Below are 18,875 nucleotides of genomic sequence, written 5' to 3'. Positions count from 1 at the left end.
ACAGCCTGCATAGCCTGTCGTGGGAGAGCTCCCAGTCCCCTTTGCCAGTGGCTTTGCCATCCATTGCGTTGGGCTATTGAGGATGAGTCCATCCCTATTCTTGGCTGACAGCAGTGTATTTTTCACTGGAAGATACATGCCATTGGAAACTGAAAGTCATGCAGTTCAGGTCATTCCATCACCACGGTGGCACTCCACAGGGAATGGTGATGTAAAAATTAACCGCAGGCACATTTGGTTGCTCTCAGTTATATTGAAGAATGAGGGGGTCTCTTTTCACTGAATTGGTAATCACAAGGTTCAATCACTCACTGGTTCCTTGCTGTTAGTGAGTAGGCAAGGTCATTTGCAGTAATTCACCATTTCATTGTAATAGTGGGAAAAAAAGCCTTTAGTAAGGTCTGTGATATGAAAATGAACAGGTGGAAAAATGGGACCTGCTTGTGTGTTTTGTCCTTGAAGACTAAATCTGGGAAAGAGAAGGATGCATGTGAAGTACTGGCATGGCTATTTTCCGAAAGAACACACCAGAGGCAGTTCAGGTGCGAAGTGCACTGATGTTTCTTTTCTCATGGAGTAGGTGTGACTTTTTTTAAATTTTTTTTTTTCTTCACAGCTATTCATCAAATGGCAGTGATTTTCTGGTCTTTGTATTCTCTTGGAGTATTGTTTTATTGTTGGTATGACTCAAGTTTATTCACGGAGGATTGTTGCTGAGACCTTGATCTTACAAATCAGTTCCAAGTGAAGACCTGAAATAATTTCATGAAGAAAAGTCAAAAGTCTTTTTTGAAGGAGAAAATTGTAGGAAAAGCAAGAAAGGACTTGGACAACAGCTCTTGCTTTCAAATTTAGTTGTATGTCAGGCAGCTAAAACTCATCTGCACTATCATTTGCATTTGATTTTGAGTTTTGTTCCTTGACTCAGATGAATCATTGGTCATTTTAAATGAGATGAAACCTTATGCAAAGTTCCTGCTGGAAAGGCAAATGCAGCTCTGATCACTTTCCATCAGGTAGAGCCACAGCTGCTCTGTATGACTGTGTTAAGAAAACCAGTAATAGTTCCTAGCAGGGCCTGGGCAGTGACACCAGAGAAACATCAGGTGGGAAAAGGTGTCAGTTTCTAGTCACCAGTGGGATTCACCTGGTGAAGACCTACAGTGTCTTGTGTGATAAATCTTATTACCGTTTAAGCGTGGTTGTTCAGGTACCTTGAGAGCAAGATGCCTCTGAATGCTGGCAAACTCATTCATTCTCCTAATGCTGTTAGATTTCCAGTCATCTTTCAATCACCTCCCACTCCTTTTACCTTCAAGAGACACCTTTGAGGGTCTATGTATTATGTTTTGGAATACTTTTGATAAAGTCTCTTTGTTTGCGTGATTGGAAAGAGAGCAGTTCTGGATTTGGGTGCAATGCTCACAGACCACTTGGTTTATCATGGTGTATAATCATTGAGAAAAGGTATTTTATTATCAGCTGTTGGGTAATCCAGGTGGAAAAACAAACCAAAGGAATGATACTGAGCTAGCTATCTAAATAATAACTGGTAGTGCTGATGTGAATTTTGACACTTGCTATAGGAACTTTGTAGCCTTGCAGGCACATAAATAGCCAGTAGAGAGACCACAGCCTTACACTGAAGGCACCATGCAAGTCCTCCTCGTCCTCCTTGCAGCTGCAGGGCTTTGCTGGGGGCAGTACAACCCCAACACTCTGCCTGAGAGAACATCTATTGTGCATCTCTTTGAATGGCGCTGGCAGGATATTGCTCTGGAGTGTGAACGCTACTTAGCTCCTAATGGATTTGGAGGAGTTCAGGTGAGTTGTTTCCTCACAGTTGTTTGAGTAGTAGGAGAATGGCACTGTAATATATGATTATTAAATAAAATGCCTGAGTTGGAGACACTCAGCTCCAAGTAAGTTTGCTGCTGAGGAGGGAGCATTGGAAGCAGTGACTGCTTTTAGAAGCAACCCTAACCCTGCAGGATCAATGAATGATGGTGTATCTCTAGCAGATCAGTTAGAAAGTAGCATGCTTTCCTCTGAAAGGCTTCCTCTGAAAGCTAAGTAGAAAGTAAAGCTCTTTACCTTGTTCTAAAGGATGTATGTGAGCATTGAGGTTTGGCATTCCTAAGGCTGTCATTATTACAGGTAAAAATAATTCCTGTGGCTTCAGCCTTTCTGTGTACCTGTCCTTGAAAGCAGACCCATGCTGCATCTGGGCAACCCATGGGAACAAACCAAAATGTCTTTCTTGCCAGTGTACAAGACAGACATCTCACAGACCTGAGCTTCTGCTGAGGGAGAGAGACTGGGTTGGGCACTAACCTGCCTCCTCTGAGGGCAGAGGTCTTGAGTGCAGATTTTGCCCTTAAAATGTTGAAATAAAACCATTTGATTTATTATCAAAGTACATAATTTCATCTGCAGGTTTCACCTCCAAATGAAAATATTGTCGTTACTAACCCGAACAGACCCTGGTGGGAAAGATACCAGCCCATTAGCTACAAACTCTGCACTCGATCAGGAAATGAACAGGAATTCAAAGATATGGTGACCAGATGCAACAGTGTTGGGGTAAGTGCCTTGAAAATCTGTGTCTGATACAGCAAGAAGTGCTGTATCAGCTGAGGGAAGGTGCTGCTATCCTCAAAGGAGGTGTAAACTGAGAAGAAACTGAAAGGGAAAAAATTCAACTTAATAGTGATGTGGTAAAGCCCTGGCTATCACTTCACGCTCACTAGAAAACATACTGAAATGCACATATTGCTGTTCCAGGTTCGTATCTATGTGGATGCTGTCGTCAACCATATGTGTGGGTCTGGAGGTGGTTCAGGCACACATTCTACCTGTGGAAGCTATTTTAATGCCGGAAACAGAGATTTTCCAGCTGTACCATACTCTGGCTGGGATTTCAATGATGGCAAATGTTACAGTGGAAGTGGAGAAATTGAAAATTATGGTGATATGTATCAGGTAACTTCCTCTGGCAAAATTTTCCTTTTTTTTTTTGACATGTTCTGTAAACCCTACAGTAAGATCATTCAAATGGTGTAGTGCCTCACAAAACCTGTGCGTAGTCACTTGACAAGTGAATGAGGTAGTGACCGTAGGTACAAGTGGTGCAAAATATTCTAAGTACTGAGGAATCAAGAACCTGTGTGCAGATGTTTGCTCCTGAACTGAGCCCAGAGTACTCAGCTCAGCCTGTGAGCTCATTTTTATCGCTTATAAACTCAGCTGATCATGGTAAGGAGCCGCCTTGGAAAATTGACAGCAGTGCAAGGTGGTGTCCTGGTTGCACAAATTACTGGTTTTTGTAGTTAGAATATGTAGCAGTTCTTTCTCAAGCTCTTCCTTCAGCCACTGTGCAACAACACATCATGATGTTTCTGCACTTGCACTGTTTCATGTGAGGTTGTCCTTCATTGGTTCAGGTGGCTCCTGCTATGGTAATCCCTATAACACACATCTCAAATCCTGGATTACAACAGGTTAAAGGTATTTCCATTGCAGTCTCCACTCCCAGTTCCTTTGGACTAGACCACCATGTTTAACACTGCAATGAACTCCTCTCCGTACCCCCGCTCTGGCTTGGACTTACCTGGAGACTGCAGTCCCTCAGGGTTGTACCTTCCCCAAGAGCAGCCATTTCTGTGAGCCACAGGCTCTTCAGGGCACACCTGCTGCTGGGTTTATCCACAGCCACAGTGGCTCTGAGGGGCAGCTGTTCCAGCACGGCCCTGTCCATGGGCCTCAGTGCCCTCAGAAACAGATCCGCTCCAGCACGGCCTCACCCATGGCCACCATCCCCGCAGAAAGCAAACCTGCCCCACACGGCCTCGCCCCTGGCTGCAGTCCCTGCAGGGTGTTCCTGCTCTGCTGTGGCTTTATCCATGGCCATGGCTTTGAGGCGCTCCAGCAGGGCCTCGTGAACAGCCACGGGTGCGTCAGGGTGTGCGTGCTGCAGCACGGCCCTGTCCTTGCGCCCGGCGCCGTCAGGGGTGCACCTGCTGTGGCACGGGCACAGCCACGGCCACAGACACTTTGAGATGCACCTGCTGTGGTGTGGACTTTCCCATGGCCACAAACCCTTCCAGATGTACCTGTTCCACCGTGGACTCACCCACAGGTCAGAGCCCCTCTGGCTCGAGTCCACACTGGAGTTGCAGCAGCGCAGGAACAGCAGCGCTGCCCCGGCCAGGTGCCAGCCCAGGCCATCGCCAGTGCCGGGATCAGAACGTCCCAGAGGGAGGGGATCAGCAGCACAGGCTGCAGCAAAGCAAAAAGCAGCCACTAATGAGCCCAAGACTCTAATGCACAGGGAGGCGAGTGAGCCCCATGGCAATCACAGGAGCCTGCCAGTTATTAGCCAAACAGCAGTAACAGTTAGGAATTCCATCTAGCACATTAACTGTAGCTGTTGTTAATTTGAACCCTTTGAGTCCCATGTTGGGCACCAAAGAGGACTTGCGGTTTAACTCAGCCAGCAGCTAAACACCACTCAGCCTCCTGCTTACAGTGGGATGGGGCAGAGAACGGGAAAAGTAAAACAGAAAACTCGTGGGTTGAGATAAAGACAGTTTAATGGGTAAAGAGAAAGCCACACACACGAACAAAGTAAAACAAGGAATTTATTCACAACTTCCTCTTGGAAGGCAGGTGTTCAGCTGTCTCCAGGACAGTAGAGCTTTATCATGTGCAGCGGTGACTTGTGAAGACAAACGCCTTCACTCTGGATATCACTCCCTTCCTTCTTCCCAATCCAATACAACCTCATTAACCACCACCCCACCTCCACCCCTCCTTTGGTGTAATACACAGATATTTTTATCTTTTCTGTGCACAGGTCCGGGACTGCCGCTTGGTCGGCCTTCTGGATCTGGCCCTGGAGAAGGACTATGTGCGCTCCAAGGTTGCAGAGTACATGAACCATCTCATTGACATTGGTGTAGCAGGCTTCCGGATCGATGCTGCCAAGCACATGTGGCCTGGGGACATAAGAGCATTTCTGGACAAGCTGAAAGATCTAAATACTCAATGGTTTCCTGCAGGAACTAAACCTTTCATTTACCAGGAGGTAATCTCCACGTTTTCTCCTTTATGTTTGTCTTTGTCTTTTGTATCTCTTTTGCCTCCTTCTTCAGAGGAACAACAATACATTTTCATCCAATTTATCCCAGAAGGAGCTCACAATTTACTTAGAGCAGCCCTGCAGACATAGGTAGTTTTAATTTTTAAAAATGCCTCCAAAACAGATCGTCAGTCAAATTTACCTTTCCTTTTTTCAGTAATGTTTTTACATGTATCCCTCATGTCTTGTACTGACTTTGTGTTGATCTGCACAGCACAAATACTTAAATACCTTTTCTCCATGTAAAGCAAGAACTCGTGTTGAGTACGGTACCTGGCATTTATGGTCTTTGTGAGACAAGAAGGGATACAGGTTTTCTTTCTTGTACCAGGTAATTGACTTGGGTGGAGAGCCCATCAAAGGCAGCGAGTACTTTGGAAATGGCCGAGTGACAGAATTCAAATACAGTGCCAAACTGGGGACAGTGATCCGCAAGTGGGACGGAGAAAAGATGGCCTACTTAAAGTAAGGATGAAGATGCTGCAACTTATGCAGGATTCACTGGCTACGACAATTGACAGGGTAGCTTCAAGTCTGTGTTTTTGTCTAGGAACTGGGGAGAAGGCTGGGGCTTTGTGCCTTCCGACAAAGCCCTGGTCTTTGTGGATAATCACGACAACCAGAGAGGGCACGGGGCCGGCGGAGCTTCTGTTCTGACCTTCTGGGATGCCAGGTAAGGGATTGCCTTGTCTGGGTGATACTTCCTGCTTTTGCTGGTTTGTCTGTCTGTTCTGTGGCAGGTTCCTCCTTCCACGTCTCATTTCTTGTTTGTCCAACAAACAGGCTCTATAAAATGGCAGTTGGTTTCATGCTTGCTCATCCATATGGGTTCACACGTGTGATGTCAAGTTTTCGCTGGCCAAGATATTTTGAAAATGGAAAGGTGAGCTTGTAATGCTGCAGATTCATCCATGGAGATGAAGGGTCAGACCAGGGCCAGAGAAACAGTCCAGTGCATCTCAGTTTGTTAAGGGATTTCCCTGTCCCACGTTGGATCTAGCTGGTGAAACTTTGATGCTCCCTCTAGCTTTGCTCTCCAGATGGTCTCTCTGCATTTTCAGTCAGAAGTTATAAACCTGTCTTTTTAATGACAGGACATCAATGACTGGGTTGGACCCCCAAGTAACTCGGATGGCTCCATAAAGTCTGTTACAATCAACGCGGACACAACCTGTGGCAACGGCTGGGTTTGTGAGCATCGCTGGCGTCAGATAAAGTAGGGCACTGGGGAGAAACAAGAAGTAAAAGCAGTTGCTTTTGCTTCCTGCTCCATGTGGCTTTAGAGCTGTTGCAGGTGCAGTGCCAGGCATTCCTTGTGTTTCCAGGAACATGGTTATCTTCCGTAATGTGGTGAATGGTGAGCCTTTCTCCAACTGGTGGGACAATGGCAGCAATCAAGTAGCTTTTGGCCGCGGTAATAAAGGCTTCATCATCTTCAATAATGATGACTGGTAAGTCAGTGGCAGAAAGAGTGTTCCCAGAGAGAACAATAGCATCCCTCATGTGCAATCCAACATGAGTTATTTGAGTGCATGCTGGATCCAGAGAGCTAAAATGGGAGTGTAGGAGGGGTAGGATCAGAAAGCTCATGCTTTACAATGCCCTTCAAATAGGGGAGTAACATCAGGTTCAAAAATATTACACACAATTTGAAATACCTGTTTTGAAAACAATGTATGCATGGTGTTTATTTCTCATAGGAATATGAACGTCTATGTGCAAACTGGACTGCCTGCTGGTACCTACTGTGATGTTATTTCTGGACAAAAGGAGGACAACAAATGTACTGGAAAGCAGGTTTTTGTTTCTCAGGATGGAATGGCAAATTTCCAGATTAATACCGATGCTGAAGATCCATTTATTGCAATTCATGTTGATGCCAAATTATAATTTGGGAGAAATGTCTTCCTCTGTTTGGTCTGTGTATTACTGTTCCCCCATATGTTATTCCCTGGTCTTTGAGCATTCTCTATCTAGAGAATAATAAATGACATTCCAATTGCAGAGTAATGTTTTTCCCTTAATGAATTAGATGTAACTTTATCCCTTCATAACTAGTGGCAATGTAGTGATAGGTTTTAAGACAATGCAGCATTCCAGTTCCCATGCAACAAAAACACTGGAGAAAATAAAAAAAAGAAAAAGAATCCAAGCCAGCACCTGGCTAAGATAAAATGCAGTATTTCCAGGGCTGATCCGTGCACACACACTTGTATCCCAGAGTGGCCACCTTGTGGGCTGTCAGCAACGAGCAGTGCCTACATACAGAGTTTATCCCTTTCTTATGACAAACCAAACCTGGGCTCTGGGTCACTGAAGGAAGCTGGGCTGTGCCAATCAGTTATTCCAGCCTGTGGCATCAGTGAAACCAGCAGGTTACTTGGTTCACAGCCAGCTTGTGCCTGGACAAACCAAAACTGCATCTCTTTCATCGCTTGCCCCGGTGGTTTGAGGCAAGCAAACGCTCCCTGTGCGGGTGCTGCAGGTGCCTGAGAACGCACTGTGTATCCAGGCATTACTTACACCTTGTGCCACTGGCTGAGGCATGGCAGAATCCTGCCCCTGCTGTGGTAGGCTCCCTTATTTTGTAGTATTGCAAAGATAAAAACAGAGCACAGGTTTGGCAGCTTTCCCAAATCTCTTGTCAGCTATGAGAAAATGCTGAGGTAAAAGCAATTGTGTGGGCCTCGCTTTAAGTCAGAGTCTCTGCTAGGCCAAAAGTCTTGACTGCATCCTGGTCTGGAGAGAAAAATGGAAGGAGGTTGCTCCAATTTGAGGTCAAGGTGTACTTTTAAGGGCTATTTCCCTTTTGTGGTGTTGGGGGGCAGATATTGGCTCTCAGTGTGCCCAAGAGCTCCGAGTGTCTGTCAGGGCAGCCATGGTGTGGGAAGAGTCTCCCTGGCCCAGCACTGGACCTCCCAGCTGTCTCCCTTGCTGGCTGTGGCCAGCACCTCCTGGATCCATCCACTCAGCCTCTGGATCCACTCAGAGAGGTGCCAAAGATCCGGAGGGTCGTGAGGCAGGGCGTTCATAGCCTTTGCAAATCTGTTATTTGCCCACAGGGGAAGGTCAGGGAGTCCTCAGGCCCCTCTGAAGTTGATAGGCACTGTCTTAAGCCCTGAATTCAGCTCTAACCCTCAGAAACTGGGATTCCATACTAGCTGTTATTCAGACATTGCCCAATCCCAAGTGCAATAATCAGTTCACACTTCAGATTGCAAATCCACCCCCAAGCCCCACAGCTTTTGTGGCAAATAATTGAAACAACACACACTGATCTGAGGTGTCCATAAATCAACAGGCGGTGCTGAATATGGAGAAGATTGTCTGTGCCTGTGAACATATGTGGATCCATTTTCCAAGGATGCTGGAGTGCAATGAGTGCTTTGCTTAATGTAGATTCACATAGCTCTGCATTTCACAGTGGCATTAAATAGAACATAGAGAAAAAGAAATCTTGAAACACTTGCTTTAGGTGTAAATAAAACTCTGTGGGCCAAATGTTCACTGCTTTGAAAGGACCTAACATGCATTCAGACCTTGTTTTTTGTTCCTTTTCCTTCAGGATTTTGGCACATTGCCTTATAATTTGAGCACAAAGACAGTGAAGAAAACAACAGTGTCATCCAGAGCAACACCAGGCCCTTCAGATAACTCACTAAACCCAGAGTTACAATCAACATTACTGCTGATCTCCAAGTTTTCAAGAAAAGGTTAGTACTAGGAAATGTTTAACTTTTTTTTTATAATTTCCATTGCTACTCTTTTGTGTGTAAAGTGGTGACACTAAGGCCTTAAATTTTTTATACCAGTAATCAATGAAAAATTGAAATTATGTTATGAAATTTATCAAATTTAAAGTAAGATATTTTCTAGGACACAACAGGATGGTACAACAGATCTGCTGAAGTGTAAAATTTTAGAATTTTGTGGCACGATGCAATATTTCATTTTCTGTTACAAGTAGTGCTCACTTTCATTGGCCAAACAGTGAGCTTAGCTGTGTAACTAACCTGATTCTATAAATGCATGATAAATTTACAAATTTTAATTTTTTGGGTCTTATCCACAGTTATGGACAGAATCCAAGCAACTTGCTCAGTGTTTTATTATTTACTGCTTGCTATTTATTAAAGAACCCTTGCATAGAAGTGGAAAGTTACCTCAGTTTTTTACAGTTGAACTGTGGGATATGTTCCCTGTCTGGGAGATATTACAGCTTAACAGATGTCTCCCAGATGGTTCTCTGATCCAGTCATACACAGAAGTCAGGTCAGCAGCTTCGGAAATAAAATTCAACTCACAGGAAATACTTATAGTTGATTCAGCATGCACCAATATGACCTTTATTAGTGTTGAAGGAAAAAGAAGAGAAAAAGTTTACATACTTAGAATAGAAAGCTTTTGGTAAAAATATCAGGGAAATTCTTAGTTTGGCATTCCTAGGGCTTACCCAAAGTTTAAAAAAAATAAAAAAGGTTTAATAGACTTAGAATAATGAACTTTCTGGTAAAAATATTAATGAAACTTTTGGTTTGCTATTCCTGAGGCCTACTCAAAGTAAAACAAATTGGACACAAAATACATAATCTTTCACATACCCTAAGTGCCTGCCCATGGTTACCCAGCTATATCTCTAAAAGCCATTCAAGCCATTTGGAGTTCTGACAAACAATGCCCTGTTATTTCTAACATTTAATGGCCAAAGAATCACTTCATGAGTGGAAGCAAAGGCTTGCAACATGAGTAGAACATATGATTTATCTGCTCAACTTTGGTGGAAAACAGAAACAACTACCAAGAGACAAATGACATTAGCATGGAATAATTTTTATCTCAGAACAGCCCTGTCTGCATTTTAACATGTAGACACCTGCTTTAGGCACTCTGCAAACCCTGCATTCAACATGACAATAAATATTAATGTTCATAGATACCTATTTGAGGCATTATTGGCAAAGACTGACTTCATGATCTCTAAAGCCAATGCAGGAAAAAAAGCTATTAAAAAGTGGTCTCTGTTATACATCTCTTCTGGGGCAGGGAAACAGCAGCATCTCAGGCACATGTTAAAGGAAGTGAAAGAATCCTGCTCTTGGTGGGGTTAGCTCGCAGCCAGACCAGCAAGCAGAAACCCCATGTGGTGGGACGGTAGGAGCACTTGGCTGGCACAGGGAACACAGCAGAGCATGTATGCTTGTAATGTTCACAAAGAGGCCACAAAAGAAAACAGATGACTAAAACTTGCACTTGTATGCGGTTTCAGTTACTAGTGCCATCTTTATGTCAGTGTCATTTAATATATGCTCCATTTTTTTAGGATGCTTTGAAGTATTCTTGCTGCACACCAAATTCATTTTAAATTGGCTGGTGTGGTACTTATTAGTACCAAATGTAAAAATTAGTTCTAATATGGATTTTCATATCCTGAATGTGGATGGTACATTCTAAAGGCATTACAGGATGCCAAGGTCACTGTGCTCATGTCTTCTCGGTGTCAGAGCCCTCAAGGCACCAATAGGCTTTAAGGGCCCTGACCAGCCTCAGCTGAAGCCTCCATTCACACCCCTTGTCCATGGGCCCAGGAGCTGTTTTTAAGCTGGGCCTTTGGCCTTCAGTGGCCTGGGAGGAGTACTGGTCTAGTTTAGTGCTGGTCATACCTGCACTTGGCTACTGTGCTCCTTGATTCGGGCCTTGACTTCAGACTTCACCTGGGACTATTGCAGTGCTATGGATCTGCCTGGCAGCTCCTGGAACTGATCCTGGTGTGTGTGGGCTGAATCTGTCCCTCCATCTCAGAGCTGTATCATCAGTGAACTTGTCCTGTGATGTGGGCTCTTAGTTGGATGTGGTGGCTGTCTCTGGAGGTTTCCTGCTCACCTTGCTCAGGTGCTGTGGGGCTGTGCCCTGGCTGCTCTGTTTTGCTCAGCTCCCACCATGCCTTTCCTGATGGCCAAAGATGCTGCCACTGAGGCTTACTCTGCTTGTTCTTAATCTTCAGTTTATCTTCTCATTATGCAGTGGTAATTAATATTTATTAGATTTTATTTGTATTTTTCTGTTCTAGATTTTCTATTCCTTTATCTCTTCAGGCTTCCAGTTGATTTTGCCCTTCCTTTCAAACCCTTCTTTTCAGGTTCTCACTAGATCTCCTAGTTGTGGATCTCACTCCTCTCTCAAATTCCCCCGTCTCCTTCCTCTAGGAAATCCATGACAGTTGTCTTCAGTAGAACTACTTCTTGCCTATCCTTGATGAATGAAGATTTATGACTTGATCTGTCCCTAAATCAAGCACTTCTTCAGGCAGCTTCCTCACAAAATACATCAGAAGAATTTTACAGAAAGTGAAAGGGAGAGAAAAATCTCAGGAGTTATAAGAGAAGTAATAATTTATTATATACTCTTAGTGAAATCCAAGAAAGGTCACTGCACTTAGAGGATTGAGGAAGAGTGAGGGATTGGGTGTGGATTAAAATGCCAAGCCCTCCCTTAAACCGAAACTTAGGTGTACAAATCCCGAGCTCTTCCTCTTTAAAATATTTATGTAAAATTTCTCTTACCAAAATTATTGCTGAATTAACAGAAAGGAAAATGCCAGCATGGTTTGGTTTGGTTTGGTTTGGTTTGGTTTGGTTTGGTTTGGCTTATTTCTGGGCTAAAGATCTGGAACGAGTAGTAAGTTAGAAGAATGTTCTGCAGTAAATGCAGTGTTTGACAGATGTGCTTTTTTCAGAGCAGATGAGAAGTTTCCTCTACTGACTAAAGCTTCTACAGAGTGTAAATAAGGATCTGCTACTTGGTTCCTTCCATCAGGGTGTACAAACCAGAAACATTACTAGGAGATTTCATGAAACCCATGCAGGCTTTGTGGTGTATTTTCCACACTGATGAACCGATTTACCAACAAAAGGGCTAGGTGTGGAAAAAAGAAAAATAAAACCCACAAAACCAACCAAACAATCAAAATAATAAAAACAACTCACAAAAACCAACACCAAAAAATGAGGCAAAAGGAAAAAAACCATTACACCAACAGGAAAAGAAACACTGCAAACCAAATCCCCCAACAGCACTTGACTATGGCCACACAGGGACAGTGGGGCTGTGCCTCAGCACAGCTCTTGAAAGTAGCAACAAAGCAGCTTCCTCTTATTCCTGTTAGACTGGCAAGCAGCAGCTCTCTCATGAAGGAAATAATTTATTCATTTTTGCATCTTTCTGGTGCAAGTGTTTTGCTGAACCTGAGACTGGGGTTTGTTTGTTTTTTTGTTTTTTTTCCCCCCACTAGGTGAAGCAATTGAGAGTGTCAGGTACTGGTTCAGTACAAATTCTTCTATGACAGGAATCAAACCACAGCAGTCAATGTTTTTACATTTCCAAATCTTCCCTTTGCCATTCTGATTGTTAAAAGCTTTTTGTGGCCTTCTGACTGCCATGTTCCCAAGGCTGTGTTCAACAGCGCCTTGTTTCCATTTGTTTCACCATTTCATTTCACTGCTACATCCCTATAGCAGATGCAAAGGCTACTTTAGTAATTAAAAAGGCAGTACTTCTTCCTCCTAAATTAAGGAAGTAAGAGTAGGAAATTCCAGTGATCCCCTAGACAGAGTATGCCATCTGCGCATTGTCCTTTGATGTACAGTAAATTTAAATTGCAGCTTTCCTGGTGGCTTTCTGATCTGAACTATACTGAATGCTTAGACTTCAATCCAGCCAGTAATTAATGGGAAGCTTCCAGCTTGCTCCTGAAGGGCTCTGCTTGAGCCAGAGTGCTCAGCCCCAGGCCCGTGGAAGCTTTTGGCAAAGGGAGCAGTTTGTATGTAACACTCACTGCAGCTACTGGGATTCTGTGAAATTCCACGGAGCAGCCTTGCCTAAGGTAGCCTGGTCTGACAAGTATTTATAGGAAAAAAAGTTTTACTAAGATGATGACATTTCACTTACACACCTCTTTCTGATCATTCTGGAAGCACACAGATGAAGACAATGCCATGCTTCACCGTGTAGATTTTATTAAAACTGCACTACAAAAATAACCGCTCTAAATGTACAAACAACTTTGTTAGCCCCACATTTTTTTAGCTAGAAAAAGAATGTTTGTCTTGAGGGGTTAACTAATACTTAAATATCATAATATAAATATAAAAATAATTTGTTTTGTAAAAGCTAGGGAAAAAAATAAGTGGACTTATGAGAGCGTGCACTTGAAAGCCTTTCAAAGCAGACATGCTCTTATTCAGTAGAACCAGAATAATAACACGCTAGATAAAAACTCTAATTAGGGTACAACAAGCAGGTCCTAGGGGAAAATAAAGCCATTTATAGTTGTGTCTTAAATGAAGCAGAGCTGCAAAGTAAATTTTATAGACACTTTGCACTGGAAAGAATTTAGCCACTAGTATACCCTTATGTTTTGCTGTTTGGCTTAAAATAGTGTCCTCTCATTCTCTTATCCTTCTCCTTTTAAATAAGACCTGACTCCAATCTCTAGGCTGGCCTTGGCACAATATATTAAGTGTAGATGTACACATCAGATATTAATGATTGTTTGAGCTCTTCTATTTAGTGGATGAAGTCCACTTCATTCCCATATGAAATTGGTTATCCTTTTCTGTGATTTACACAAAGCCTTAGTGATAAGTGAGCTGCTGTAATTCAAGTCAATAAATCTCCAGAAGACTTGTTTAAAGTTATCAAAGAAAATTCTTTTTGCAGCAGAGAAGCTTCTTCCCACCTATGAAATTCTGCCAGAGGAGAAGTAGATGTAGATGTAGATGTAGATGTAGATGTAGATGTAGATGTAGATGTAGATGTAGGTGTAGAAGGAGACTAGCATTAAAAGATAGAGTTGAAACACAGAGAAAGAAGAAAAAAAAGCCACTCAAATAAAACAGGAGTCTGCTACAACATACAGCTCCTCAGAGTTTGGGAAATATATAGCTTTATATAAATGGAAATTATGGTGATGAAGCCTCTTGTATCAACCTTAATCGTTACAGTTGTGTACACATAGTTTTAAGAGCAGAATAAGTCCAGGTAGATATTCTTACTGCTGATCTTACCAATACAGAATAAATACGCAGTACCTGGATATCAGTGGGACTGTTGGTGAGACAAGGGTCCAAATTGCCTGGTCATGGGGTAGAAGAAGAAAAACAAGTGGCTTTGCTGTGAGTCTCTTAGAAGCCAAGGCTGGCCTCTGGTTACACCTGAAGAAAGCCAGAAGATCTTCTGTTGTGCTGCCCCATTAGAATATGTTACTGCAGGGACACTGCAGCTGTGTTGGCATGTGCCAGACATTTGGGGTCCCTAGCACTGGCATCCCAGTGGCACAGCATTTTCAGCAACTTTTAAGGGCATTTTAAACTTCAGGTACTTGTTGCCTATATAAGTATACATTGTCTTTTATTGGAAGGCAGTATTAGGTGTTTTTGAAGGTGACAAGAAGCTTACACCTGGAACTAAAATGAGTATTATCCTATGTATTCAGCAAAACTATTGCAACCTGGTGATTTTATACAAGCCTGCCTCAAAGTAAATTAGTGAAAACATTTAAAATGAGAGTCAGCACAGTTATGTGGCAGGAGCTCAGTTTCAGTATAATTGTTAATGAGTTTGCAAAAATGAAGCTTACTTTTAAAATGAATGTGAATTATCCCTCACCTCAGAGCCTGCTGTGGATAGAACAATGTCCCAGTGAAGTTGGAATTGCAGTGCCATGTAGGCATTTCCTGATCAGACCCCAGTGTGAGTGGCAGATGCCATTTCAGTGAGGGAAAAACAGGCTTTATGTACTCCTTACCTCTCAGAGAGTGTAATTTCCTTGCTTACATATTGAAAATAAGATCCAGATCTCTGACGGGCAGAAGTGTGGTACATGAATGTCTGAAAGTGGGAAAGGCTGATGTTAAGCTAGTTCCAAAGTTCTCTTCTGCTGGAACTGACTGGCCCTGACCTAGCTTGCAAGCTGTTCTGGATTGTATAACCTGTTTTCATTCCTTCTCTGGTTTTGACATATGGGGATCACCTGAATGGAGCTGTACCTCTAGCATTTCTGTACAGAAGGTAGCGAGTTGAGTATGTTTCCTTTGTCTGCTGCAATCAATTTAGCCTCATAGTATGAACATTTCTGATAGGAAGATGGAAGAATTGCTGCAGAAACTAGAAAGTGTTTGTAGGACTTCATAGAAACGGCAAATGGTGAGAAACAATTAGCTCACATGAAAGAATGCTGTGGTCTTGAAACCACTTTGAGAAGATCATCAGTAAAAGGTGTCATGCGTGAAAGTCCTACAGAGCTCTTGGCTAAGACACCCAACAGTGTGGATCAAACCACTGCACTTCTAATATAAAAGTGGGAAATGACTTATGGAAACACGAACCAGAAATCATGCCTATGGAAATAAGTAAGATCACCTAATTTTTTAGCAATAATTTCTAAATAGAAATGTCCTCCTTAATTCCAGATGCTCTTACAGCATAGAAAAATAAATTCCAAAACTGAAACTAAACCCACCATTCTAACTGACTATGTAGGACAGATAAACAGAAAGAAATATACATATAAACCTGAATCAGGTATCTCAAATATCTTCTCAGTATACCTTCTCCTTTTTGCAAGAGTCTTTACTCAAAGCAGTCCACATCTGCATCTAGGGAGAACATATAAGAACAGCTTCAAAAATCACGTGAAATTCCCCATGTTGTCAGAAAGAGCTATTGCTAAGATGTCTGATCTATATGGATTTGTATAGAAACTAACCAACCTATATGTGCTTACAGCTCCAATGCATGTAAGAAAAAGAAAACACCAAGTTTTCATATCTAAAAATGCTGCAGACTTCTATAAAATAAACCAAAATGTTAACAGTACAGTATCATTCGCAGTTAAGAGTCACAGCGTCATCTAGTGGTCAAATATAAAAAGGAGAACTCTTAGTGGATTATACATTGGCTTTGTATTTTATTCAGACAGAGAAATTAAAAGCATAAGGAAAATGGCTGCTTATGCTCAGGAAAGCACTCAGCTGATTTAAAGCCTTCTTTAAATATCAATTTTCTCTTCTAGCAAAAAATCATTTTTACGATCTCTGAGGTTGTATGTATGCTTAGGTAGTTGTGGTGGGTTGGCCTTGTCTGGGTGCCAGGTGCCCACCAAAGCTCCTCTCTCCCTGCCCTCCTCAGCTGGACGGGAAACAGGAAATGTAACAAAAGGCTCATGGGCTGAGATACGGATGGGGAGCAACTGTTTTGGGCAAAACTGGTGGAGTCCATCTTGGGGCCAGCTGGCACTGCCTCTTCTAGAAGGGGAAACTTCCAGCAGCTTCTCACAGAAGCCACCCCTATAACCCCCTTGTTACCAAAACCTTGCCACACAAAGTCTGTGCAATAGGACCTGACAAAATACAGCTCGCCCATGCCTGGAGTCTCTGTAACATGGACACCATTCCAGCAGTAACAGACAGTATCCTGCCAGCCTTACCGGTGTCTTTTGCTGCCTTGGTTCTAATGCTACTTTGTTACACCACACTATTGATATGAATATGAAGACAGTTACTGAACTGCCACCATGAAAATCAAATTTTACCCAGTAGTGTTGCTATTTGTGTCTTAAAACTGCTCTGGTGGTTTTCTTTTCTACCTTAGTAATCAAACATTTTGGCCTGAGGCTTCCAAAACTCTCAACAAACAAACACCTTGCTAGGCTTGTGTAACTCACAAGCAGTTAGGCAGGAAAAATATCCTTTGGGAACTGAGTTTGAATAACATCTAATATTGCCTATAACTCAAATATTTTTGATCTACAGAGTTGTTATTGCAACAATGACCTGGTAATATTGGATGTTGGCCTGCAGGCCAGTAAATACAGTATTGCCATTATTAATAAAGAGCCACAGGCTTTCAAAGCCTCCGGACTGAGCGATGTCAGATTTGTTTTGCTTGAACTCATCTAGGCTTGTCTGGAACTCTGTCTTAACTTGTTTAGATATAGCGTCAATTTTTCTTATGAGCTGGCTATGCCAAATTTCATTTACTTTTTACCTCTGTGCTGAAAACCAGATTTGATCTAAGCTGTAGTAACAAGTAGTCATTCTGTGAAGAATGAAATATTTATCACTAATGCAGAAATACAGGCCTAGTATGACAGCAGAGACCCTGGAATCAATGATGTATTTGGAGCCACACATGCATGCAAACATACAAGAGTAGCTTAGAAGCTGTGCAGAAACTGGAGTGCTACACAGCATTTGGAACCTGCATTTTGATTCTATTAAGGAAAAGTAAAAGCAGACTCCACTTGGAGAACCACTCAAACAGCCCTGGCTGTACAACCTACAGTTCTGCAAGTCACTGTTTGTATAGTTACAGATCGGACTGTTGTTCTTACCAACTCAATAAATTTTAACTGGTATTTGAATTTTTGCCTTCATGAAGTTACACACACTTACACAAATATAGTCACTTTCAAAAAGGGGGGAAAAAAATCACTAGGAGGTTAATCAAGGTGTGGAAAAGCTTGTCTGTGCAAGTTATGGAATCTTCACCCTTAGGGCCTTTTGACACCAGGCTGGAGAAAGTCCTGAATGATGTGGTTGGATTGCAGTACTGACCATGCTTTGAGTAGGAGACGGGACTAGAGATTGCTGCAAAAGGATCTCCCTCCTTTCTGACCCGAACGAGTCTGTAGTTCTGACTCCTACTGGTAGTACTAAACTGTTGCAGTGAGGGTGACTGCAGCCACTGTGACCCCAGAGGGAACAACAGAATCCAAAGCCTGGTGGTTGGGCACTGACGTTTAAGATAAACTCCGTGGTGAGGGCAAGTCCCCATAATCCTTTGTTTCCTTGATTTGCTTGTTACAAGTTGATTGGCCACTGTTCTCCCCTCCTGGTTTTATGTGTATATGCATGAATATTTATCTCCTTAGATGATGATGTGTTGCTTCTGGAAAGTTCTGTGTTATTCGATGCCCCATTGGTTGTTCCCTGTTACCCCTCCTATGAGCACTCCTCATTGGTTAATTCCCTGTGGACTCCTCCCTCCTCGCTCTTCCCTATTGGTTGTCGCCTTTATCCCCACCCCTATTCCTTTGAGTATAAAATCCCTGGACCCGCCGGTGTTTCTTGTTCTTCGTCTCTGGACTCTGCACTATGCTGGAAGAAACTCAGACCTGTGGAATCCATATGGAGAACCCCCCCTCCCCCCTTCTCTCTTTCACCTCTGCCGACATGCTTGCCATCTAACCTGGGGCTCACTCCTGAGGGCTGAGGGGCACGTCCTTCCCTGCTGAAAGCCGCCCACCAGGGGCTGTCTGCGGTGCCGCCTGCCAACCTCCAGGCTTGTCACAGACAGCGTCGCGCTAAACCGCTTGCATTCAATCTCTGTATAAGAAAAGAACTTCTAATTCGTGGATTTCAACGCAAAAACATGACGCATAGGTGTTGAGGAACTCTACTGTTCAAGACTGTACAAATTTAACATCTTGGAAAGTAGAAAAGATATCGTATTGTTCATATAGTTTGTCTGTAGACATGATGGCGAGAGAAAGTGAACTTTTTTTACATTTGGTGTCTTAGAAAAAACACATGCACGTTTTTTATCAGCTTGACTTGCTTGGTTACTAAGTTAAACCTCTGCTCTAGAGATACTCAGCTTCAGCTGTATGGTTTAACAGGGTGAAGAGACTTCAAAAGAGTTTTTCTCTTGTTTTGAGGGAGATTCTGTGGTAGGAGGA

General features: G+C 42.9%; 1 protein-coding gene across 1 annotated transcript; it reads left to right on the top strand.

Moving 5' to 3' along the window:
- Positions 1–1,646: 1,646 nt before the first annotated feature.
- LOC309576111 (pancreatic alpha-amylase) lies at positions 1,647–7,078 on the top strand. Its single transcript, XM_082287136.1, has 10 exons — positions 1,647–1,824; positions 2,437–2,583; positions 2,785–2,982; positions 4,856–5,086; positions 5,472–5,605; positions 5,691–5,813; positions 5,924–6,023; positions 6,235–6,356; positions 6,466–6,591; positions 6,841–7,078. The coding sequence occupies exons 1-10, from the start codon at positions 1,654–1,656 to the stop codon at positions 7,028–7,030; spliced, it is 1,542 nt and encodes a 513-aa protein (XP_082143262.1). The 5' UTR covers positions 1,647–1,653; the 3' UTR covers positions 7,031–7,078.
- Positions 7,079–18,875: the final 11,797 nt, after the last annotated feature.

Source organism: Coloeus monedula, assembly GCF_965178545.1.
Source record: "Coloeus monedula genome assembly, chromosome: 9".
In the NCBI taxonomy this organism is placed as follows: domain Eukaryota; kingdom Metazoa; phylum Chordata; class Aves; order Passeriformes; family Corvidae; genus Coloeus; species Coloeus monedula.
This window is presented reverse-complemented; position numbering and strand designations above follow the sequence as displayed.